The 25,655-nt window shown below is 46.7% G+C and overlaps 1 protein-coding gene across 4 annotated transcripts in view; it reads left to right on the plus strand.

Moving 5' to 3' along the window:
• The window catches only part of EVL (Enah/Vasp-like), a 119,850-nt gene that overhangs the window by 57,150 nt on the left and 37,045 nt on the right, over positions 1–25,655 (plus strand). For 3 of the 4 annotated variants that reach the window (XM_059686215.1, XM_059686211.1, XM_059686218.1), the window contains exon 2: positions 20,761–20,929. In XM_059686215.1, coding sequence (XP_059542198.1) covers positions 20,761–20,929 — 169 coding nt within the window. Of the gene's footprint in view, positions 1–8,153; positions 8,305–20,760; positions 20,930–25,655 lie in introns of those variants that run through there. The other variant, XM_059686214.1, reaches the window with a different exon arrangement.

A 25,655-nucleotide genomic window follows, 5' to 3' on the forward strand; every position in this document is an offset into this window, starting at 1 on the left:
GTTATGGCTGCTCTCAGTCCCGTCCCCAGGGGCTCTGCCTCTCAGAGTCCCAGCAACCTCTGCAAACCTCCGAGAGAAAGCTGCCTTCAAGTTCCAACCGAAGCCAGACAGTCCCGCTTCTCCCATTTGAGTCTGGGTCCCTAGAGACTCGCCCGGATCTGGAGCTCAGAGCCTGAGACTCCCTCCCAATTGAAACAGACAACTGTGCCCTCAGCCGCCAGCCTGCTCCGCATGCCCTCCGCACTTTAGTATTTGACTTCAGCACTGCGCCTCCTCTGAGTCTCGGTATGCTATTCTCTTTCCTCCTAGTTGTAGAACTTCCACTCAGCCAGCCTTCCTGTGGTTCTGGATGATGTCCGTTCTGTCTTTTATTTTTTTTTGTTTAGTTCTGTCTTTTAGTTGTATTTTTTTTTTAATATATTTTATTGATTTTTTACAGAGAGGAAGGGAGAGAGATAGAGAGTTAGAAACATCGATGAGAGAGAAACATCGATCAGCTGCCTCCTGCACATCCCCCACTGGGGATGTGCCCGCAACCAAGGTACATGCCCTTGACTGGAATCGAACCTGGGACCTTTCAGTCCGCAGGCCCACGCTCTATCCACCGAGCCAAACCGGTTTCGGCTAGTTGTATTTTTGAAGTGGTTGTTTGAGGCAGCAAACTCTGGCGTTAACCTATGCCGCCATCTTGGTTTCCCCCATAACCCATTTAAAAGCGTTCTATTTAGGTCTGCATTAGGGGCATTTTAAAATCATGGCTTTATTGAGATATAAAGTTTACCCACTTAAAGTGTATAGATAAAATAGATAATTAAATAAAATCAAAACAAATAAAGTATACAGGTCAGTGGGTTTTAGTATATTCAGTTTGCCACCATCATCACAATGAATTTTAGGACATTTTTGTCACCCCAAAAGGAAACCCACTATGTAGCAAGAGTTGTGGTGGACATGAATGGTTCTGAAATGACTAAAACATGGTAGCCCCTCACTAAAGGTCAGTGATCCGTGACAACTAAATTGATAATGTTGTAACAGAAATATCACAGCAGTAGGAATAATTTTATCTATCTTTGGGGTTTAATAAACACTTCAGTGAAGAGGTGATATATGTATTGGGTCTTGAAGGGCAAACCCAAATTGGATTATAATTGTCATGCAGCTTTTTGTTAATAGGTTTTCATAATGTGTCAGTGTTGGTAACTAATTCTGTGTAGCCATTTCTCCATTCCCTTTTGTTGCACTCCTAAGACACATGGACCTTGTCATGAAAATTCTCGTGAAAAACCAATATTATATAAGCGCAATTTTTTTATATTTCTTAGTTATAGACCCTTTTATGCTCAAACATCCTACCAAGGGAGAGAGGAGTATCTTTTTGCAGAAAAAGAAACTAAGATAAGTAACTCTATTAAGCTACTAAGAGTGTCTTTTAGTATAGCTCCCTGACCTGTTTCCTACCATTCTGCTTTGCCATTGGACTCTAGACACATGGAAAACGCCTCTTTCAATTCAAGTCAATATAGTTGTCATTTATTGAATATTTACTTTATTCAAGATCCAGAGCCAGATGCCTTAGCATTTAATTTCCTGTGTGAGATTTGGTGTCCTTCCTTTTCATTTATTCATTCATTCATATATCCATTCATGCAATCAACATGTACCTCATACTTACTATATCCTAAACAGTATAGGAAGTGCTGAGCTCAATTTATAGTAACACAAAACAGGACATTTCTTAACTTTCTCGCTAAATTGCTCTTTGCCAATAGCTCCCATCCTATTTTTCCAACATTTTCTATTGCCCTGACCCAACTTATTTAGGGATTGGTGCTGTACCTGCAATCCATAATTATTAACGTAACCAGTCCTTGCACTGAACAGAGGAAGACTCCAGGGTGGAGAGTGGGGAGTGAATGCCCAGGGACATTATAAAGCATGTCAGTCATACAGCACGGGCTAGACTCCATATCTCATACCCTGGCCAGAAACCTTTCCACATTTCTTGCTCTTTCTCATAATTCTACTCAAGTGCCTTATGAAAGCTGGGTTGTTGAGTTAAAAGAATGCCCCCCAAAAGTTTATTCTTACCTGTTACGTACTTCTGAAACCAAGAAAAGGCAGTAGTAGTATGTGTGGAGGACAGGAAATGAGGGATGAAAGTGAAAGGCACATTCTCACAGTGAAGGTGTTTACACCCAGGTTAACACCCTCAGGAGCTCCTCACAAAATGAAAAAGAATACCTTTTGGTACTTTAAGAATCGTAAATCTAGCCAAAACCGGTTTGGCTCAGTGGATAGAGCGTCGGCCTGCGGACTGAAAGGTCCCAAGTTCGGTTCCGGTCAGAGGCATGTACCTGGGTTGCGGGCACATCCCCAGTGGGAGATGTGCAGGAGGCAGCTGATCGATGTTTCTCTCCCATCGATGTTTCTATCTCTCTCTCTCCCTTTCTCTCTGTAAAAAATCAATAAAATATATTTAAAAAAAAAAAAAAAAGAATCGTAAATCTACTTCTGCTTCTGGCCATGACAGACTACCGATGATGGACTTGTTCTCCTGACAAAACATACAGAACACCTTACTGTACGAAGGATACTGAAACTCACAAAAAATATTAAAGTCTTGGTGTTTCAGGCACTGAGCAGGCAGCACAGGATTCTGATCCGTGAGGAAAGAAACACATGTGATGAGCCCCACAGTAGCTCTGGCTTTCTGCTGGAGTCTCTTCTGGTCTTGGCACAGAATGGTGGAGCTCAAGCTAATGCTGATCTTAATAAGCTCAGGGGGCAGACACTGGAACTCCAGGCTACTGAAATAGCTGGACATTGCAGGGCAGGGCAAGGAAATAGAGAAGAGGAGGCTTCATGGTAAGGGCAAGGATAGCAAAGTCTGTGTAGGTATTCACTTTGGGTTGTTGGCTGAGGGCCAGCTATATGTGTATAGAATGAGACTATCCATGAGGCTTGGCACAGATTGCACACTGTGGGGCTAACAAATGATTGATGATGCTTAAGGTCATGCATTGCTAGGAGATGTTGGAGATCCCAGTCAACCTGAGTGAAGAGACCTTACTGAGCACCTCAGGCGCCCCCGAACAGCCACACCTTAGCAGTAAGGACTGTGTCCTCGAGTAAGGGTCACACCCTAGGGCTAAGTTTAAAATGGAAATAGAACTTAAAAAATAATTCGTCCAAGCTTCACAGTATCTAAAGGATCTGCCAATAATTTACCTGCCTGCCAGGACAAACTCAGTGCCTGTAAAGGAAAACAATACAACCCAGACTCTCTGCAATGTATAATAACAATGTCTAGCATACAATCATAAGTCAATGAACATTAAAGAGAAGATGTTGCCTGTATTTAATTGAAGAAAAAAAAAAACAATCAGTAGACTCTGAGGTAACTTTGAACTTGGAATTAGCAGGCAAGTCCTTCAAAGTTGCTATTATAAATATGTTCAAAGACTTAAAGGAAAGGTGAATATAATGAGTAAATAGACAGAGAATCTCAACAGAGAAATGTAAATTATTAAAAAATTTACCAAATGGAAATTCTAGTATTAAAAATGAAACTTTAAAATTCACTGGATGAGATTAAACTTGGCTTGGAGACTGTATTAGAAAGGGTTTGTGGACTTGGAGACTGAGCAATAGAAATCATGAAATCTGAAAACCAGGGAAATAATATTTAAAAAAAATAACAGCACCTTGATGACTTGTGGGTAATACCAAAAGATCTGTATATGTGTAATTGTAGTCCCAGAGGGCAGAAGAATAATTCTTGGAGAAATAATTACCAAAATTTCCCAAATTTGGTGAAAAGCCTTAACTGACATATCCAAGAACCTCAGCAAACCCCTAGCAGGGTAAATATAAAGAACACCACACTAAGCTCATCAGAGTCATACTCTGGAAACCAAAGAAAAAGAGAAAATATTGAAAGTTACCAAAGGAAATGATACATTATATACAGAGGATGACAATATGAGCGATGGCCGATTTCTCATCAGAAATCATGGATGCCAGAAGACAGTAGAACAACATTTTTTTTAAGTGCTGAAAGGAAAAACAATTCTCAGAATTCTCTATTCAGAAAAAAGTACCTTCAATAATGTAGGTAAAACAAATATATTTTTTCAGATTAAAAAAAAAATACTAAGAGAATTTATTGCCAGCATTCCTGATGTATAAGAAATGCTGAAGTTCCTCAGGCAGAAGATAAATTATACTAGGAAACTCAGATGTTTAGAAAAGATGAAGAGTACCAGAAAGGATAAATATGTGGGTAAATATAAAAGAATGTTTTATAATTAAATATATATTTATATATATGTACATGTGATCATTTAAAACAAAAATATATGACATTGTATTGTGAATATGTAATACATATGACTACTATACCATAAAGGATAGGAGTGGATTTACACAGTTGTAAAGTTTTTAGATTTTCATGAAATGGTACAATATTAATTCTAAGTATTCAAAGTTAAGAATGCATGTTATAATACCCAGAAAGACCACTAAAATATAAAAACGTATAGCTAAAAAGACAATAGTAAAACTAAAATTGAATTCTAAAAGGTATTTAGTTTACTTAAAAGAATGTTAGAAAGGAGGAAGAGAGAAACTAAAAACAGATGAGACAAATAGCAAAATGGCATACCAATAGCCAACCATACCAATAAGTTAGATTAAATACTCCAATTAAAAGATAGAGATTATCAGACTGGATGAAAATCATATTTTGTCTACAGGAAACACTCTTTAAATACAAAGAAATAGGCAGGTTGAGGATAAAAAGATGTGTAGTAGGCAGAGCAATGCTACCACCCCGCCGTAATCTCCAGAACCTCTGAATATGTTACCTTACATGCAAAAGAGACTTTGCAGGTGTGATTAAAGTTATGATCTTTGAGATGGGGCAGTCATTCTGGGTTATCCATTGGGCCCAGTCTAATCACATGAGTCCTTAAAAATGGAGTATCTAGTCCTGACCAGTGTGGGCTCATTGGGTGTCGTTCCATCCACCAAAAGGGTTACAGGTTTAATTCCTGGTCAGGGCAAATACCAGAAAAGAAGATAATGCTATGAGATGATTAATATGTTAATCAATATGGATTGATATGTTAATTAGCTTGATTGTGGTGATTATTTCACAATATATACATATATCAAAACATCAAGTCATATACTTTAAATATACAGGGCGTTTTTTTTAACAATTATACCTCAATAAAGATAGTGGGGGAAAATAAAATCAAAAAGAAATTAAAATATGACCATAAAAAGAGACAAGAGTGGAGAACCTTTTTCTGGCCATGGTCTGAAATAGATGTTGGGATGGAAGAGAAGTCATAGTGATGCTGCACTCTAGCTGAGAAGATGTAGGAAGGGGCCCTGAGCCGGGGGGACGGCAGGTGGCTTCTGGAAGCTGGAACGGGCACGGAAATGATTCTCTAGAATATGTGCCCTGACCAGAAGGAAACAGTGCTTGCAACACCTGAGATCTGTCAGACTTCTCACCTACTATTATCTTACAAAACGAAGATAATCAATTTGTGTTGTTACCAGCTATAAGCCTGTGGTAATGTGTTACAGCAGCAACAGGATGGAAAAAGGTATACCCAGCAGATAGCATTAAAAAGCTCAAATGGCTACATTAATATCAGATAAAATCAACTTAAAGACAACGAGTGCTGCCAGTGATAAAGAAGGACATTTCATACTGAGGAAAGGGTCAACACATCAGGAAGATATGAGTCATAAAAGTATGTGTACCTAACAAGAGCTTCAAAATGCCTGAAATAAAAATGGGCAGAATTAAAGAAAAATAGACTAATCCACAATCACGGTTGGAGATCTTCTTAAACCTTTCTCTCAGCCATTGATAGAACAATTAGACAAAAACAAACAAATCAACAACAAACCAGTAAGGACATAGAAGGTCTGAATGGCCTTGCTGGACCTAATTGACGTTTCTAGAATGCTGCCCCTAATTTCAGAATGCATGTTCTTTCCTTGTGCACATAGTACATTCACCAAGGTAGACCAGATGCCAGGCCTTAAAGCAAGTCTCCATAAATGTTAAAGGCCTGAAGTAATACCAGGAAAAACAAAAGAAATCATACTAAGTATGTTGTTTGACCATAGTAGAATTAAATTAAAAATAAATAACTTAACAGCCCAGCCGGTGTTGCTCAGTGGTTGAACATTGGCCTATGAACCAGGAGGTAACGGCTCAGTTCCCAGTCAGGGCATATACTCGGCTTGCAGGCTCCATCCCCAGTGTGGGGTGTGCAAGAGGCAGCCAATCAATGATTCTCTCTCATCATTGATGTTTCTCTCTCCCTCTCCCTTTCTTTCTTAAATAAAAATAAATAAATCAAGCTTTCTTTTAAAAAGAAATAATAGTAACAGATGTAGGAAAACACCAAATATTTAGGAATTAAACAAAACCTAAAATGATGTATGGATAAAAGAGGAAATCACAAGGAAAAATAGAAAATATTTTGAACTAAAAGAAAACAAAAGCCATAACACGTCAAAATTTGTGGTTTGCACCTTGTGCAGTGCTGAAAGCCTTGCAGGATACACTGTAAACGTTCAAAGTGCTTTCAGCTCCCCGGTTAGAGCTGATCTTCCTTTTGTACTGTACTCTGTACAGCTGGTTTTTACTCTTCAATAACAACATTTTATTACATCTATTTGCTAACATGTCAGTCTCTTCCTTGCTAAACTGTGGGAGCTGTTTTAGGACAAGTGTTGTGTTTTTTTCCATGTTTTGTCTCTAGTTTCCAGCACAATGTGTAACTCTGGGTTCTTAGGAAATTTTGAATGAAAGATTGGGAATGAATGGATCTTATCATCTTCATGAGGACCCTGTGCAGCCCCCTTTCACACTTGAGGAAACTAAAGCCCAGGTTACTTACAGAACAAGTGACACCAGGTTTCCAGTAATCCCCAAGCATGTTCCTTTCAGGCCCTAAGTCACTGACTGAAATATCACCATTAGAGAGAAGCAGCTCCCCAAAAGAAGTGCAAAATGATTACCAGAGCCTGGCCGGTGTGGCTCAGTGGTTGAGCATCAACCTATGAACCAGGAGGTCACAGTTAAATTCCCAGTCAAGGACACATGCCCGGGTTGTGGGCTCAATCCCCAGTGTGTGGTGTGCAGGAAGCAGCCAATCCATGATTCTCTCTCATTGATATTTCTCTCTCTCCCTTTCCCTTCCTCTCTGAAATCAATAAAATAGCATTATGCTAAGTGAAATAAGCCAGTCAATGAAAGAAAAATACCACATGATCTCACTCATTTATGGATAATTAAGACCATTATAAACTGATGAACAAAAATAGATACAGAGGCAGAGCAACATCGAACAGACTGTCAAACTACAGCGGGAAGGCAGGGGAGGGTTGCGGGGGGCCGGGTAAGAGATCAACCGAAGGACTTGTATGCATGCATAGAAGCATAACCAATGGACACAAGACACTGGGGGGTATGGGAGGCTAGGGGAAGGTCAAGGGGAGAAAAAAAAAGGAGACATATATAATACTCTTTGTAATGCTTTAAGCAATAAAACAATTTATATTTTTATATATATATATATATTTATATATATACATATATACATATATATATACATATATATATGTGTGTGTGTGTGTGTGTGTGTATATATATATATATATATATATATATATATATATATATATATATAATGTTTAAATGGTCACCAGAGTAAACTATTAAGTAAGCTGTTACAACATCATCATGTAGTCTTCTCTGGAAGATGAGTGAGGATGCTTCTGAGGTCTTGGAGCTTTTCATAAAGGCCTGTAGGGAGCATGCGCACTGAGCCGCCACCTATAACAGATGGGAGAGCCCAAGCCTGGCCCTGTCAGGGGGCTCTGAGATAGGGCTGGAGGGTTAGCAGTGAGGCCTCACCACAGCCCGGTCCCACCCCAGCCCCTGCCTCTGCAGGAAGCACTTGGAAGCCTGAGGTTGCAACTGTGGGTGGTGGTTCAGGCCCCACAGTGGCTCTCGGCCACCCACGCTGGTGGGGCTCTGCCTGGGAGCCTGTTTCTCCATTTTCTACCTAGCTTTCAGTTTCCAACTGGGGTTTGTTTCCCCTTTGTCTCTGGTTCAGCTTCCTTTTCCTGTTTGGTTTTAAGTAGAGACTGAAAATCAAGTTGCTGCCTCCCGAGGGTCTGTGGTCCTGTGATCAACGGAACCTGTAGGAGTACAGGACTCAACTCTTCGGGTTCCCTGTGCTAAAGCCTTCCAGCCATGGCCATGGTGTGAGTACTGGGACCAAAAAGGGGACAGGAGGTTGTCAAGAGAAAACCTAGAATCATAATGGTGTAGAGCTGAAGGGGCCATAGAAATCATCCCAGGCCCCCTGTTGTACAGTGGGGAGATCCAGGAACAGAGCAGAGGGCATAGAACTTACCCAGGGTCACACAGCAAGATACTGACAGCCGGGCACTTTCCCTCTGCTGGTCTGTCCATTGCACGGCCTGTGTCTCTGGATGCCTGTGGCCTTTAATGGCTTCTCTGTGTAGAGGGGGTCTGATCTGTCTAAGATGCTTGTGGTTTGGCTCAGGTGCTATGGATGGTCCTGGCTTGTCTCTCCAGAGCAGCCTGGAAACATTCAGGTTGTTTTCTCTGAATGCGGAGCAAAGAGGGAAGAACTGAGGTTCCTTTCACAATGGAAACTTCATGAACTGTAAAAACAGAGTCCTGACCTCAGCCTGAGACTTGGACTGCCTGGGCCGTCAGCACCAGGACTGTTGCTATTTGGCACGACTGTGGGCCACAGCAGGTCAGCCTCTGCGTGGTTAACCAGGCGAGGGCTCTCTGAAGGTGACCTTACGTCTGACAGGACTCCTCTGCCCTACAGCTAACTCCAGGAAAGATGGTGGGTGATGAGCCAGCTTTGCCTCCTGGGATTTGGGGCGTTTATTTGATTAACTCATTACGGCTTCGGATCTTAGCATAAAGTTAAAATCCCTGCTTAAAAAGTCCTTCACGGTGTCCAAAGTGCAGTTTTACCAACTTTTATTTTAGAAAAAGAGAAAGAGAGAAACATCTACTTGTTCCACTTATTTATGCATTCACTGGTTGATTCTTGTAATGTGCCCTGACTGGGAGTCGAACCCGCAACCTTGGCAAAGTAGGATGATGCTCTAACCAATTGAGCTACCAGCCAGGGCCCGATTTTCTTACTTGGTTGGTCTCACCCTGTTGGGCAGATGAGGAAGGTGCTATCACTGGCTTTGTGGGCAAGGCAGCCCAGCCCGGGCACTTGCTCACAGTCATGTGGGTCTTGAGGAAGGACTGGATGGAGTTTTCCAGAACACTCAGGCTCTCTGGAAGCAGCTGTGTGAGTTGCTAAAACTGACATTACAGTGAGTAGAACTTGCCTGATGATGCTCCGGGGGGCAGAGCCCAGGATCTCACAGGACCAGGCACACATGCTGGGTTTTCATGGTTGGCTTTACTCCTGCTCCTTCCAGCCACTTTTCTATCATTTTAGTAATTTACCTTGAGGGTTAAAGAATTCGTGGGTGCAGCTGTGGAGAACAGAAAACTTCCCACTTCAGGGGCATGCTTACTTCCAGAGTCCGGAGGAACCAAGTCTCTTTCAGTTATAAATGTCAGCTGCTGGCCCTGGCTGGTTTGGCTCAGTGGATAGAGCGCCGGCCTGCAGACTGAAGGGTCCCAGGTTCAATTCTAGTCAAGGGCATATGCCTGGGTTGCGGGCTCAATCCCCAGTAAGGGGGCGTGCAGGAAGCAGCTGATCAATGATTCTTTCTGATCATTGATGTTTCTATCTCTCTCTCCCTTCCTCTCTGAAATCAATTTAAAAACAATTTTTTTTAAATGTCAGCTGCTGACTGCAGGGAATGGTCTCAGAAGTAAGTGGGGAGGAAGCCATGCGATATTTTTAAAGGTCTTTTTACTAGTAAATTGTAGAAATCCGAGAGGTTTCCATCTTGGAAGGACCTAGGAGACCGGAGACGGTCTGTCTGTACTCGATCATCTAGGTTAGGGGTGCTTCAGGGCCTTGCCCTCCACCTCAGCCACATTAACTCTCTTCCATCTTGTTTAAGTATTCCTCAATATTTCTTTGAGGGGGGAAAAGTTGCATTGCTCCTGGTGATGGATTTGAAGTGCGATAGTGCCTGGCTGTGCCAGCTGAGCGGTGCACAGATCGGGATCTTGAGGCCCGGGGTCTCGACGGCCATGGGGTCCCATTCCTCTTCCCCTGGATGTGCAGCCAGATCATTTCGGAGCTTCTTGGAGCTCCTCTGTCTTCTGTTCCAGAGAATGCCGTGTGCTGTCCGTGAGCAGCATTAGCATAATGGACCCGAGTGATCTCATGAGAGCGTTCGTGTTCCTCAGGTGTCCTGGGCGCCAGGTGGTTGGGAACTGGTCTCGTCCAGTGGCTTCTCTTCAGAAATTGAACCCATAAAAGAGAAAATAACAGCAGCCCTCCCCGTTTGGGTTACATGCCAAGCATCATGCTAATTATGTTGCATACACTATTTAATCCTCATCCTCCAGTGCTCTGCTGTCATTCCCATTTAGAGACAAGAAAGCCAGGGTCCGCCAAGTGAGGTTACTCGTCCCAGTCCCACTGGCATCACTGGCAGAGCTGGGACGTGAAGCTAGGTCCCTTGTATTTTCAGAAGCTAGACTTCGCTGTAGCCTCTCGAAGGAACTGGTCCCAAATTGCAGAGTGAGGGTTAGAGTCGAGGCCTCCTGGTCTCTGTTACCCTTTGCAGTCTCTGATCTCACATGGTGGATGCCATGAGACAGAGAGGCCTTCTCTGCCCTGTAGGTCCCGGGCGTTTCCCTGCCCATCATCCCTTCATTCATCATCTGCCCTCCCTGCCTAGACTCTTCCGGGCAGGAGGCAGGGTTACTCATTTCCGACCATCGCTGTGCCTGGGTAATGCAGTGCCCTCACGCAGGTGTTCATTGAACTGAGCCGAGTCGCCATGCTGATGGGCAGGGATGTTAGCTGGGCTGTTAATTCACCCTCAGAGATGAGCATACTGCCCCAGTCCTCGGCCCAGCCAGCTCTTCACAGCTGTCCCAAGGCTGTGTTGAAACTCATTCCACTTCCACAAGTGGTCAGAGTCACAGACTCTGGGGTATATTGGAATGTGTACTAGTAATAGTAGCCCTACTGTCCACATGGCCTATCAGATGGCTCCCCAAGGGAAGGCTGTGTTGAGAGCCTTGAAAGAAAGTGTGGGTGTGAGACAGGTTCAGACTCTCCCAACAGTTGGTGGATGTTTTCCCAGAGAGGCGAGACCAGCTGTCCGAGCATCTGGGACAGAGCGATAGTGGAGAAAAGGTGAAGAACATCTTGAGTGACATGACGCGCAGTCTGATCGTCCCACCCAGGCTGGATGGAAGCAAAGATGTCCGGTTTTACACTAAATTTATTCTTTATTTACCAAGAGCCTTTCTTCAGTTCTCATGCTCATAAAAACGGGGCTTGAACATCACCATTCAAATTTCTGCATGTTAATATACGCAAATCCAGTTCACTGTTTTCAAAATGTGGTCAGGAGGCCTACTTTTTAGTGGTCTATGACTCAAAACTGTATTTATAACCATATTGAGACATTAGTTGCCTTTTTCACTCTTATGTCATGAGTGAACAGTGGAATTTTCCAGAGGCCACATGACATATGTTGACATTATCACTGTGACAAGTAATGCAATGTGTGCTTGTGTTTTAAAAGTTCTCAGTTTTCATTTCAAATATGGTACGTATGGACAGACGTAACTGACAAAAACAGAAGCTTTTTGACAAACTCGGTAATACTCATCTGTGTAAAGCGGTCCTGAGACAAAAAGTTTTGAGAGCCACTGGGAATGTTCCGTGATGACTGTACTACGAAAAGCACGATGGAGACGTGGCGGGGGCTGGGACGGGGAGGGGACGCAGGGGCTCCCCCTGAACGCACCGCCCAGGAGGCAGCACAAGTCCTAGTCTGGGTGGTGGTATCAGGGGAACCTTGTCACAGGTGTGAACTATTTCAGAACTAACATTGGAACACATTAAATCTGTCTCAAGCATGTCCCCATTAAGGAAAAACTGTCACCAGTTGCCCAGAGGAAATGTACCTTTCTGTTGCAGAGACCTGGCGATCACCCCCTGCACCCACCTTGCCGCTCAGAGAGAAGGCAACTGGCATTAGGGGCTGCCTGGTGGGATGTGACACAGTAGGTCTCCACTGTCACCTGTGTCCCATTCTTGCTCTGAATTTAATCAGGGGAAACAACCCAGAATAGGGACAGCCTACAAGATAATTGGCCTAAACTCTTCACACACATAATGGTATTTAAGCTACATATTAGAATGTCATTATTTTAAAGGATGTAGGCTGAACCCCTTAGGATTGCAGTATATCTGCAACTTACTTTCAAATGGTTCTGGGGAAAATGACATATAAAAGGTGATGTCACGTGTAGTAAACATGTTTTACTAAGTGAAGCAGGAAGCCTTATAACCTAGCCCCAGCCCCTCCACATATTAGCCGCAGGGCACTGAGAAACTTCCCTCTCCAGGCCTGTTTCCTCCATCCAAAAAAAGTACTCGCAGATACTGAGCTCTGATGAGGCTGTGCTTCCCAGCCTGTTTCTCAGTCACTGGCGGGACCTGGTGATGACACCCCTATTATAGGTCTTCTCATTCCCCCTGATGAGCCTGGAGCAGCTATGGGCCCAGGTGATTGATGGCTGAGGATGCTGCACTCTCCTCTCCAAGCCTTTGCTGCTGCTGTTCGCTCTGCCTGAAATGGTCCACTCCTCCCTGGCAGGATGAAGGAGGCCCTTCCTTGTACCCACAGCACTTGACACACACCTGTACACTGTGGGCGCCCCCCCATTAACAGAGACCACGTCTTTTATTCAAGAGAAGGTTGAGTTTTGTCTGAGTACTGGGCCTTGGAATATATTTGGTACATGGTCAGTACTCAGCAAATGGGGTGTTAAATGGGATGTTGGCTTGGTGTATTTTGTAAACGAATGCAGGAAAAGAGATAGGAAAAATGGGGGTGGCCAGATCGAAGGTGAGTTGTGGTCCCTCCCACCCCCAAGGAATCCTTGAAGGCTGAGAAATACAATACCTGGCAAAACTAGGCAAACTCAAAGCAAGCATTTAGCCCTGGCTGGCGTTGCTCAGTGGTTAGAGCATCATCTTGTCCACGGACCCACTGAGGGAGCGAGACCTGAGAAGCCTGAAGGAGAGGCCTCCAGAGAAAGGAGGAGGAAGGTGGGGTCCCGGCCAGGGGTGTCTCCCTGCCTTAGAGGACTCTGGATCAGCCACTTAGTGTAAAGTGGGTAAAGGTGATCACTCCCTCCTAATCATTGTTTTGAGCATCACATGAAATCACAGGCTTTGACCTGCAGGGGCCACTGAACTGGCAGTTGCTGTTCCCAGCCGTGGTCCTGGGAGGTGAGGGCAAGCGCGCCCTGTCCTGGAGCCCCTGGAGCCCCGGACAGGTAACCAGAGCCTGCGTTCTTGGTGTGGCCGCTCTGATTCTCAGCCTGCTTTTCAAGTTCACTTTCCTGGCTTATATATTGAAAGTAAACAAGTCAGGGTTTCACAAACTGGCTCTGCTTCTGCTTGGCTTTGGGCACATTTATTTATAGCCACTTCCCTCTGGCCTCCCGCTGCTCCCTCACTCGCTTATTCCCTTGGCAACTACTGAGCCCGTGTCTGTTAATGAGTACCTACCGTGTCACCCAAGGGGGTGTGGAGGGGGACCTGGTGGTCAGACCTGCTGCCCTCAGGAGGCTCATGGTCTCAGGAAGAAGGTGAGCTCTAACTGGCCCCCGTGAAAGCTGGAGAGTAACCAGAGGCTCCTGGGGCCTTGGCACAGACAGCGCCACCTGGGTACTGGGCACCCTCATATAGAAAAACACAATAGCACTGTCCTGTGCCATTTTGTAACTGCCTGGTTTTCCTGCTAGATGGGGTCTCCTTAAGGGCAGAGACATGCCACACACTCCCCAGGGTCCAGGAAGTCATTGTAACTGGCCCAAATGTCCGGAGGATGCTTTTGCTGTCAGACCAGGCCTTACCACCGGGCTGCCAGCTGGGCTGTGTGGACAGACTGCCCTTCCCTCCCTGATCTGCACCAGGCAGGGTGTGGGTAGCGTCACAGGAGAGCAAGGACGAGGTTCCTGGAACCAGCAAAGAATCTGCCCTGTTTTAGAAATCCATAAATCCATGTGTAAACGGGGAAGGGAACTGTGATCACCCTGGTCACCCTGCGGGGGAGCCAGTCGCGGGGACGTGGCCCTTGCCCTGTACCTTCAGGAGGCCTTTCTAAATGAGGTGACGTTAGGATACGTAGCAATTACTGGCAGCCTAGGCTGGAAAAGCACCCAGGCAGAGGGAACAGCATGAGTTAGAGCAAAGCGGCCATCAAGTAGGATCTGTTAGGGGCCATGAGTATATTAGGGACAGAGGCCAGGTGCCAGTAGACACCTAGAGAGGAAGCGAGTGGGCAGCCAACGGGCGGTAAAGGGAGAGCTGGGTCTAGAGTAGGTGCCAGTTCACAGCAGCCCGCTCCCATCAACTCATTAGGTGCTCAACCCTGTGATCATCATTGGGGTGAGAGAGCACGAGTTCCCAGCAGGGTGACACGCACCCTGGTTTGCTGGGACTATCCTGGGTTTACGCTGAATGTCCTACCTCCCAGGAAGTCCCTCCATCCTAGGCAAACAGGGTTCCCAGTCCTGCTGGGGAGACATGATGGACAGAGCGATGGGTTCCCTCTGGAGGGAGCCACCAAGTCGGGCATCGAGCAGGGCCACTGCCAGCGCTGGGGAGAGACAGGGAGGCTGTGGGCCTGCCTTTCCAGTAAGAGATCCAGGCTGCAAAGAACGTGGCTCCTCGGCTGAGCCTCCGGAGGAGCGGAGGCCGGCGCCCGCATTTCTGCATTCCCCAGAACTGGCCAGTGAGACGCACTGTCAGAGGCAGCAGCCGCCCCGCTCTGCACAGTAGGCCCACCCTCAGAGTTGCATTTCCTGACTGATCCCAGGCCGTGGCGAGACAGAGAACCTGATGCTAATCTAGAGCAGGCGCTCTTGTTTGGCAGCTGCTCTCTGAGAATAAGTGGAGTAGGGTTTGCAGGCACGTGCCTGTGGCCACACCATCATGAACGCTCTTCTTCACAATCATTTCTTCAGCGAGCACTTGTGTCTACAACAGACAGGGCTGGGTTGACAAAGGAAAAGCGAGCCCCGCCTTCAGGGAGCTCACAGTCCAGTGGGGCAGACCCTGAGAAGCAGGACGGACCGGTGAGTTCCGTGCTGAGGCAGACACGAGCGCAGGCCTAGGTGCTGGACTTCTTCCAGCTCAGCCCTGGGCTTATGCTCTCCACCCGCAAGCCTCTTGTGATCAGCCCTGTTCCTTTCTGTCGCCTTTTTGGCTTTACACCCTTCTGCCCCGGCTTGTGAACTTACACTGTTCTTCAGGTTCTCGTAGGGAATGCCTGGAAAAGCCCTGACAGGTATTCACAGGGTGGGGAGGGAGTCCAGGTGCCTGTACACAGGCGGAGTGTGGCTGGGCTGGTGGCTGCCGGCCTGGGACAAGTTCAGAAACTCATTCCTGGTCAGTAGGGAGTGGGGTGGTGGGGCAGGAACCTGCGCTTTCCCAAGGGTTAGACGGAGCGAGTGACACTGCTCAGAGCAGCTGTTAGGTCCTGGGGGGGATGGGAGGGGATGGGGTGCATCGATCTGGTAGCTCAAACCCAACTGCATTTTCACTAATTATTCCCACTTCTCAGCTGGTTGTTTGATCACACAAAAGTAGCCCTGTGAATATCAGCTGCAGCTTTTCTCCAGCCCCACATGGTTCCTCAGAGCCAGACAGGATGGGGAGCGCGCTGAGGCCGCATCTACACAGGCACAAAGTGTATGGGGCCCATGGGGAGGACATAGGGACAGACTTTCTAAACTTAGTAAAGGATATTTGTGTGTTCGTGTTAAAAAAATAAAACAACAGAGTACAGTCATTCAAAAGTAATATACTTAAAAAGAAAATACTTGTCTGTCAAAGATACTTTCCTCAAATGATACGTGATGTAGACAGATGGAGTTTCTGAAGCCTTTGGGTACAGTGAGGATTTTATTAAAACAAAACCCCCTTGCCCTAAACGGTTTGGCTCAGTGGATAGAGCGTCTGTCTGCGGACTGAAGCGTCCCAGGTTTGATTCCGGTCAAGGACATGTACCTTGGTTGCAGGCACATCCCCAGTAGGAGGCAGCTGATTGATGCTTCTCTCTCATAGATGTTTCTAACTCTCTATCCCTCTCCCTTCCTCCCTGTAAAAAATCAATAAAACATATTAAAAAACAAAAACAAAAAACCAAACGGATGGTAAGCAAGACAACCCTGAAGCAGAATAAGTGAGTGGGTCTTTCCTGGCACTTAGGTCTTGTCAGTGGGAATGAAATAAGCAGGTAGACAAACGCTGTTCACATGGAGGCGGGGCAGCAGCAGGGTGTTTGGTTAACCACAAGTTCAGCTTGAACCTAGTGTTAAACAGCAGCAGGAAAAGGAACCCGTGGTGATAATTACAATAAGAAAAATCACTATTGGTGTTTGAGCACCTACTAGGGGCAAGCACAGCAGTGGGTACTTTCTTTATATCTCCGTCCAAGCACCCTGGCCCTGCCTCCCTGCCTCTGCTCTCCCCACCCCCCCCCCACCCCTTCCGGATTTGCTGGGCTGAAAGCTCTCCATCTGGGAGCACTCACAGCATTGCCTGCAGAGAGGCTCCCCGGCTCCCCCCCACTCCAGGCCCTGGAAGGTGTAATCCCTAACCACTTTCCTGAGTGGCCGTGAGCTCTGAGGACAGTGGCTGTCACACTCGGCTCTGCGTCACTACATGTTTTTGACTCACTGGCATCTGTGTTTGTCAGACTAAGATGCCATGGTCATATCCAATCATAGGACCCAGACACTCAGAGAAAATGTGACAAGTCAGGACTCACTAGAGGAGAGTGACAGGTGGCAAGGGGGCGATGTCCTGGGAATAATGGATGGAAGAACCAAGGTGTCCCTTCAGTTGTCCACTGGACTGTCATGCGCTGTCCAGACACCTTTGTGACTCTGGAGGGCAGGGCGTGGCCTGTCCCAGAACAGGAGGGATGCCTCCCAGCCGAGACCACTCCTCAGCAGGGTGGCTGCTTTGGGGGGCAGGTTTCCCGCGCTTGCAGTTCATTCAGAGGCTCGGCGTCCACTTAGGGCCACTTAGAAGGCATGTCATTTTGGGCATGAGAGTGGATCGGGACGTCTCAAGGATTCTGTTCAGCCCTGAGAGTCTACACCAGCCGTGGGCAAACTACGGCCCGCGGGCCGGATCCGGCCCGTTTGAAATGAATAAAACTATTGAAAAAAAGACCGTACCCTTTTATGTAATGATGTTTACTTTGAATTTATATTAGTTCACACAAACACTCCATCCATGCTTTTGTTCCGGCCCTCCGGTCCAGTTTAAGAACCCATTGTGGCCCTCGAGTCAAAAAGTTTGCCCACCCCTGGTCTACACTAAGCATTTATGAGGCGCCTGGTCTGTGCCAGGTTCCAGGGGCACAGCAGAGAATGAGGCGGGCCTGCCCTTGGGGAACCTACACTATAGCAGGTGTGTCGCTTTGGATCTTCCAAGAAGCAGAGGCCAAGGCCCTGGGGACATCAGTGCAGAATGGAGGGAGCAGGCAGGCAGGCGGCTTCAGGCCAGGGTGCAGGTCCGACATCTGTGCCAGCGAGAGAGCAGGAAGGACGGACTGAGTGGGAACCTCTCAGACCACAGCGCACAGGCTGCTGAGTAGACTGAGCAGGGTTTCCCCATCGAGGAGGCCTGTGTCGGGCACTGATGAAGCAGCACTGGAGAAGCATGGCCTCTGTGCGACATGGTGGCACCCAGAGAGGTGGCCGCTGGGACCACTGGTCAGCTCCGTCACAGGCTCTCCTGGAGCTCTGAAAGGCACTTCCATGGCCGCCACCCAGGGGCTCTGGAGAGCGCCGCCCTGCCACCCGGCACGTGCCCTGTGAGGACAGTGGCTGTCACACTCAGCTCTACAGCACCGCAGGGCCTCTGTGGTCACGTGCCAGCAAGCGGTGGAGCGGGGGTTCAGCCCACATCCCTCAGGCTCAGTAACATCCTTGTTGTGCTCACTGACACCAGGCTGCACCTCCGATCTCTCCCAGCCCCTGAGGCCGTCCAGGGCGGCTGAGCATGGCATTGACACAGCTTAGCCCGTAACTTGATCCTAGTCAGTTTATATTGGAAGGAAACTGATTTAATCCGAGGTCTGTCTGTTTCTGTGGACAGTGTAATTTCTACCAGACTTCATGAGGACAAGGCCCAAAGGCCTAGCCAGGGGGAGGGCACCTCTGCCTAAGCATATTCTCTTCTTTAAAAGGCACGTGGGCTGTAGCTGGTTTGGCTCAGTGGACAGAGCATCAGCCCTCGGACTGAAGGGGTCATGGGTTCTGTTCCCGTCAGGGGCACATACCTTGGTCGCAGGCTCAATCCCCGCCCAAGTCGGAGTGCATACTGAAGGCAACAACCAATTGATGTGTCTCTCTCACATCAATGTTTCTCTGTCTCTCCCCCTCCCTTCCATTCTCTTTAAAAATCAATAGAAAAATACAATCGAGTGAGGTTTCAGGCGCCAGAAGGCAGAGCACAGCGCTGGTTTCTCTCTCCCTGAAGGGATCACATGGCTCTCTTCTGGGAAGACCATGCCTATTTTGCTCATCACCGACTTCCCCTTAAATGTTTGTTAAATGAATGGTGAACTATGAGGGAAAGATGCAGCACAATTGCACAAAAAGCCCCTTGCGACTCACTTCTGTTCCCAGACAGAACCCCCCAGCGTGAGGTGTGGACAGCTGACATCAAGGTACCCTGGACCCCAAAACCCCAGAGCAGAGCTGGGGGTCGACAGCAAGTTTGAGGCCCAGCGTAGGCTTTCCTAGGGGGTTCGACACCCAGCACTGCCACGTGATGCCGCTGGCTGGACCCGTGAAATGTGCGAGGGACTCATGGAAAAGGAAGTGAGGAGACATGTGGAAAGGCTTGTCTGCACTGTCCACTGAGCCACTGTGATGATGATGATGTTGATGATGATGTTGATGATGATCTGTACACTGATCCTCCGCCATCCACGTCAGCAGGGAGCCGAGCAGGTCCTGAGAAAGCTCAACCCTCGGGGACACTTAGGCACCCACTACGTTGGCCAGGTGGAGGTTTCCAAGTCACCCAGGGCCAATCTCCTAAAAGCCACTGATTCGTCATCCAGTAACCACTGGGACTGAGAGTGGGACCTTTTTCAAATATTTTATTTCCCTCCAAGAAATATGGTAAGGTGACCATAATGTCACTTTTCCCGACAGCTTGGGCTCATTTTGATGACCGTCAAATTAGTGCACACACTTTTGCTTCTACTAAATTATTTGGGCTCGCCCTAGCTGGTTTGGCTCAGTGGGTAGAGCGTCAGCCTGCGGACTGAAGGGTCCCAGGTTCGATTCTGGTCAAGGGCACATGCCTAGGTTGTGGGCTTGATCCCCAGTAGGGAACATGCAGGAGGCAGCCAGTCAGTGATTCTCTCTCATCATTGATGTTTCTATCTCTCTTTCCCTCTCCCTTCCTCTCTGAAATCAATAAAGATATATTTTTTAAAATAAAAAATAAATAAATTATTTGGGCTCAAATTGTTGGGCTTTGACTTCTGCTTCTAATTCTAACGCAATTGTGTTCATATGGCCTCCCTCTCTGATAGCGGCCATGCCACACTGTTGTCGGTGCACCTGCCTTTAAAACCGGGCCTTACCTTTCTAACCTGGGGTTCTGATGGGCTGAAGACTGAGAAAGTAGCTGCTCAGGATGAGGAGGCCGGTGTGCAAAGGCAGCGGCCTTCCTTGGCGTTCAGTGGCAGGAGTGCCTGGTTTCAGCGACGGCTGTTTCCTCTCCCAGGGGTTTCTTTTGCTTCTTCCCTGGTTTCCTGTCGTATTCTGAACAGATGACGGTGCTTATTACTAAATGTGTACAGCAAAGCAGGTGCAGCCAGGTGTTTATTTGGATTGCTCTCGCTCTGTTCAGAGACGGTCACCTCGTGTTCTATTGTCTACGGAGCTTGTGTGATGGTGTCCTGTCACAGTATCACACACAGAGCGTTTCGTTGGCTGTTGTGAAGAAGATGGTCTTTGTCGTGTGCTCCACAGCCGGACAGAACTGGTTGGAAATCCCAAATGTAATCACTGAACTCCTGTGTGAATTGGTATCAGTTCTCCCAAGTGTCTAAGCCTCTATTGTTTCATCTACAAAGTGGGGTGATTGTGGCTACTTCACCGGTTGTGAAGCCCAGCGCTCTCATGCGTTACCTTATTTCACACAGTGCCTGGAGGACTGGAGAGGAGACAGTTGGCCAATTGGCATTCCTTCCCCATTCAAGCGCCCTTTTCCCTAAAGGGAAAGCTGTGCGTCTTTTCCGCGCTATTGAGAGTGTTGGCACAGCACACGCCTCTCCAGCCCCGGGGTCTCTGGAGAATGACTCTCCACCTCCCGGAGCAGCCCTCCCACAGGCGGCGGGGAGCTCTGGCAGTTAGGAGTTTCTCTGCGGCAATAGCAGGTGGCCTCTGGCTCAGAAAAGGGCAAAGCCCGCTTCCGCCCCCCGTGGCTGCCCCTGACACTGAAGTTTTCTCTTGCTCGGCAGTGAACAGAGTATCTGCCAAGCCCGGGCTTCCGTGATGGTCTACGATGACACCAGTAAGAAATGGGTGCCCATCAAACCCGGCCAGCAGGGCTTCAGCCGGATCAACATCTACCACAACACGGCCAGCAGCACCTTCAGAGTCGTCGGAGTGAAGCTGCAGGATCAGCAGGTGAGTGCCGGAGCCCCCGTGACACCCCAGCCTGTGCCGCGCATGCGCACCCACGCGTGTACGCACAAACACGCACATACACACAGTATAGTGGGAGGTCCCAAAAACAAGGTCAGGTTTGGAGTCAGAAGATCGGGGTTCAGATTCTGACCCCACATTCTCCTATGAGACCGTGAGCAAACTGTATTTTCTGAACACCATTTTTCACATCTGTCTCATAGAGACAGTAACCCACATCCCGCATAATTCTGTGTGTTAATGTAACATTAGAATAACAGATGTGAAACAGCTTTGAAAAATATATTGTACAAATATATTAGTTTTATTCTATGCCTACATATCCATGAGTAATATGACAATAAAAATTTTTGTTCATCAACCCTCTAAGTCAACATGTCAAACTCAAAGGCTAACACGGGCCAAATAAATAAGGTTTAACCTTATGTGGGCCTCAAAAAAAAACAAAAAACTTCAATTTTCATAGAAACGTAGGTTTATTTTGATAGAGACATGTTAAATACAAAGGGCTGAAATAAATGAGTAATCGTTAACGTAAAATAATAGAACATTTTAATAAAAATTAATATTTTTTTTAACATTAACTTACTAGGCACTGAATAACTGCACAAGTTAATAAGCATAATGCAAGTAAACCTATTTTTCTTGTTCTCTGAAAGCGAAATATTTCCTGTTGCGCACACCAAACAAGTCAGTACAAGACTAATGACTTGGCAATCGGCTGCTAAAATATTCACTGCTAGTATTGGTGGAGAGAAATGGTGCGCCTGCGCGTAAGGGAAATGAATGCAACATGATTATAGTAATCAGTCATTAGTGAACATTATAGTTCGTTATTAATAATTATGTATAACAGGGTATTGTAAAAATTAAGTTATGAAATTTATATTAAAACATTTCTTACATACTGTTATATTGGCTGGGCCACAAAAATATTCGTTGTGAAAAAAAAATAAAAAATATTCGTGTGGGCCACATGCGGCCCACAGGCCACGAGTTTGACATGCTTGCCCTAAGTCTTTGTAAGGAACAGCAAGTTGATTTGAAGAATCTGGGATCATTTCTCTCCCTAATAGTACATCCCGGGCAAATCGGATAGGGTAGTTTGTGAGTGAACCCGGTAAGCACCTCCACAAATAGAGGGTGAGTCCACCTATGCCAGGAACAGCTGTGCACGCATAACTAAGACGGATCAGTCTAATGAGACAGGGACCAGAATAGAGACGTGGAGAAAGGGCTTGTGTGGCCTGACCACAGGGACTCTGGTTAGTGCTTCAGTGCTCGCCTCTCTCTGAGAGACTGACAGGGACACATTTAGCAGTGAAATCACCAGACCTGTGGTTTCAGCATTTGTGAAAAGCTCGACCTAAATACCATCTCTGGCATCCTCTGTTGGTCAGGCCTTGGCTAATTTGAGCAGCAGGTTAGCTGCTATCTGCAAGAATCAGCACGTTAGCAATTAGAAAAGAGAGGACAGCTCTGGCTGGTGTGCCTTAGTGGTTAGAGTGTCAGCCTATAGACGGAAAGGTCACAGGTTCGATTCCTGATCAAGGGCACAAACCTGGGTTGCAGGTTCAATCCCCAGCTCAGTCTGGGCACATGTGGGAAACAACCAATCAATGTCTCTCATTCTCTCCCTCTCATTCTCTCTCTCTCTCTCTCTCTCTCTCTCTCTCTCTCTCTCTCCCTCTCCCTCTCCCTCTCCCTCCCCCCCCCTCCTGCCCCCACTCCTTCTTACCTCTCTCTCTAAAAATCAATGGGAAAAATATTATTGGGTGAAGATTTTAAAAAAAAGAAAAGAGAACAGAAACTGAAGACTATTTTTAGTGGCTGCCAGTTGACTGTGTTTCTGCTTTGGCCAAAATAACCCTGTTAGTTTCAGATTCTTGTGGCTGAAAGGGACAGCCCCACTTCAGGAGTCCTGCCTCAAGGTAGTCTCTCTAACCTGGAGCTCGGTACCTTCAGAGGCATCCCTTTCCCTCATTGACAAGCTTACTGATAGGAAGGTTTCTCTCAAAACCTCCTGGAAGCTGCTTCCCTGTTCTTCCAGGTCATCGGGTCTAGCTCTGCCTCTTAGGGGTGCACTGCACCGTACATTGAAGGATATATAGCACCCTGAGTCCCCATTATGGCGGCAGCCAAAACATCTTACCCATTTTCATAACATACCCGTGGGTGGGGGATGAGGTGGACATACCACTCTGGTACTCGCCTTTAACATAAGGCCCATTACCCAGTGCAGTTTCCGAATCATAGTGGGCGTCCCTAAGGGATTGCTTTCATTATGACCAGTTTTCCACTCCCTTCGTGCCTCTCGGTTGCCTTCAGGGTACTCTGGGTAGATGGAAGGTGTGCTGGAGGGGGCACGGGCCTGGAGAACAGGATTCCTGGAAACTAATGTGCACCTTGTTCTCAGGAGGCTCCACACCTCGCTGCCTCCTGCAGAGGAAACCACATGACGGGGCTCTTTTGGGAGGAGGGCTTCCCGTGCAGGAGACTCTGGCAGCAGCCCTCAGTGACTCCTGGGTGTACGCAGAGAGGCTGTGGTGACTCTAACCTGGAGACCTAGAGTCTGGCAGAGAAGTTACCAGCACAGCCCTGTGCTTGGAATTGCATGTTCATAAACATGCAATCTATAATAATAAAAGCATAATATGCTAATTAGGCCAGACATCCTTCTGGACAAAGCCACAGCAGCGGGGCCGAGGCAGAGGCAGCCTCCGCGGAAACAGGGGCCAAGCCCCTTGCACAAATTTCATGCATTGGGCCTGTAGTCCTATATAATAAAAGCCTAATATGCTAAGTGTCCGGTCAACCGGTCGGCCATACAACCAATCAAAGTGCAATATGCTAATGATATGCTAAGGCTGCTCAACCGCTTGCTATGATGTGCACTGACCACCAGGGGGCAGTCAACCAGTCACTATGACATGCACTAACCACCAGGGGGCAGACGCCCTGACCAGTAGGTTAGCTTGCTGCTGGAGTCCGGCCCATCAGGACTGAGCAAGATGGGCTGGACACGCCCTGGAGCTCTCCCGCGGCCCCTCCCTGGCTGGCCAACATCCCAAGTTCCTCCCCGGCCCCGATCGTGCACCAGTGGGGTCCCTCAGCCTGGCCTGCACCCTCTCGCAATCCAGGACCGCTCGAGGGATGTTGCAGGCCAGGCAAAGGGACCCCACTGACGCACAAATTCGTGCACCGGGCCTCTAGTAGGAACATAAAAGAGGTTCTTAATAAGCCGAGGCATTGTGAGAGTGGCAGGAAACCTGGTTCACAGTGATTTTATGGACCTCAAGAGTAAAGACTAATTTTCACAGGTCTGTCTCCCAGTCAGTGTGGAGTACAAGGTCAGACATTTTAAGGGATACAGATTCCTGCTATTTTACCAAATAGGGATATCTTACATGTTTAATCTCCTTACTAGTATATCTTATAGAGCACTTTTCATGTCTATTGTACTAACTATTGTTATTTTTAATGCTTACTTTCCCTCTAACCTTTATATCGTGATTCTGTCTGTCACCTTACTCAAAGTTTTGTATACATTTGTGTTTTTGCTTCAGGTAGAAGAGCATCTTTCAATATATCTTGTAATGAAGATCTTGTGGTAAATTCCCTCCGCTTTTGTTGATATGGGAAAGCCTTTATTTCTTCTTCACACCTAAAGAATAACTCTGCTGGATATAGTACTCTTGGTTGGTGGTTTCTCTCTTTCAGTATCCTATATAATAAAAGGCTAACATGCAAATTGTCCCCGCAACTGGGAGTTCAACCAGGGGGCAGGGCCAGTCCGCCAACCACCCGAGGCCCCTTCCCCTGGCTGGCCCAGCTCAATTGGGCCGATCGGGGAGGGCAGGCCGGACCCAACCCGTGCATGAATTCGTGCACCGGGCCTCTAGTTTATAATATATCACTCCACTCTCTTCTGGCCTACAGGATTTCGGCTGAGAAATCTGATAACAATCCAATGGGGTTTCCTTTGTAGGTTGCTGTCATTTTTTCCCTGGCTGCCTTGAGAATTCTTTCTTTACCATTAACTTTTGACAATTTATAATGTGTCTTAGAGAAGGAGTTTTTGTGTTGAGATAATTAGCTATTAGCATCTCATACTCAAATACCCAATTCCTTATGTAGGTTTGGGAAGTTCTCATCAATTATTTCTTTGAATAGGCTCTCTGTTCTGTCCTTCTGGGGTACCCATTTTTCTAATAGAGTCAGATCATTCTTATAGAGTTCTTTCACTTTTTTAGCTCTTAGTTTTCTCTCTTATTCCATCTGAATCATTTCCAGATTTCTGTCTTCGTGCTCATGAATTCTCTCTTCCATCTTGCCTGCTCTATTTCCAGTGCTCCCTAATGCAGTCTTCATCTCATTTATTAAGTTCTTCAGTTTCAGAATTTCTGTTTGGGTGTGTGTGTTTTTATATAGTTTCAATCTCTTTGGTAAAGTACTCCTTTCATTAATTTCATTCCTGAGTTCATTGAACTGCCTTTCTGAGTTTTCTTGTATCTTGTTGAGTTTCTTCATTACTGCGTCTTGAATTCTCTGTCATTTACATCTCAGTCTTCCATGACTTTGAGATTGGTTTCTGGAGACTTGTCATTTTCTGTACACTTGGGACAGACTCTTCTTGTTCAGATACCATTTGATCTTAATTCAGCAGATTGATAATTAGAGATCTTCCTTTTGCTTCCCAGTAGATGGT

Source organism: Myotis daubentonii, chromosome 1 (assembly GCF_963259705.1).
Source record: "Myotis daubentonii chromosome 1, mMyoDau2.1, whole genome shotgun sequence".
Taxonomy (NCBI): domain Eukaryota; kingdom Metazoa; phylum Chordata; class Mammalia; order Chiroptera; family Vespertilionidae; genus Myotis; species Myotis daubentonii.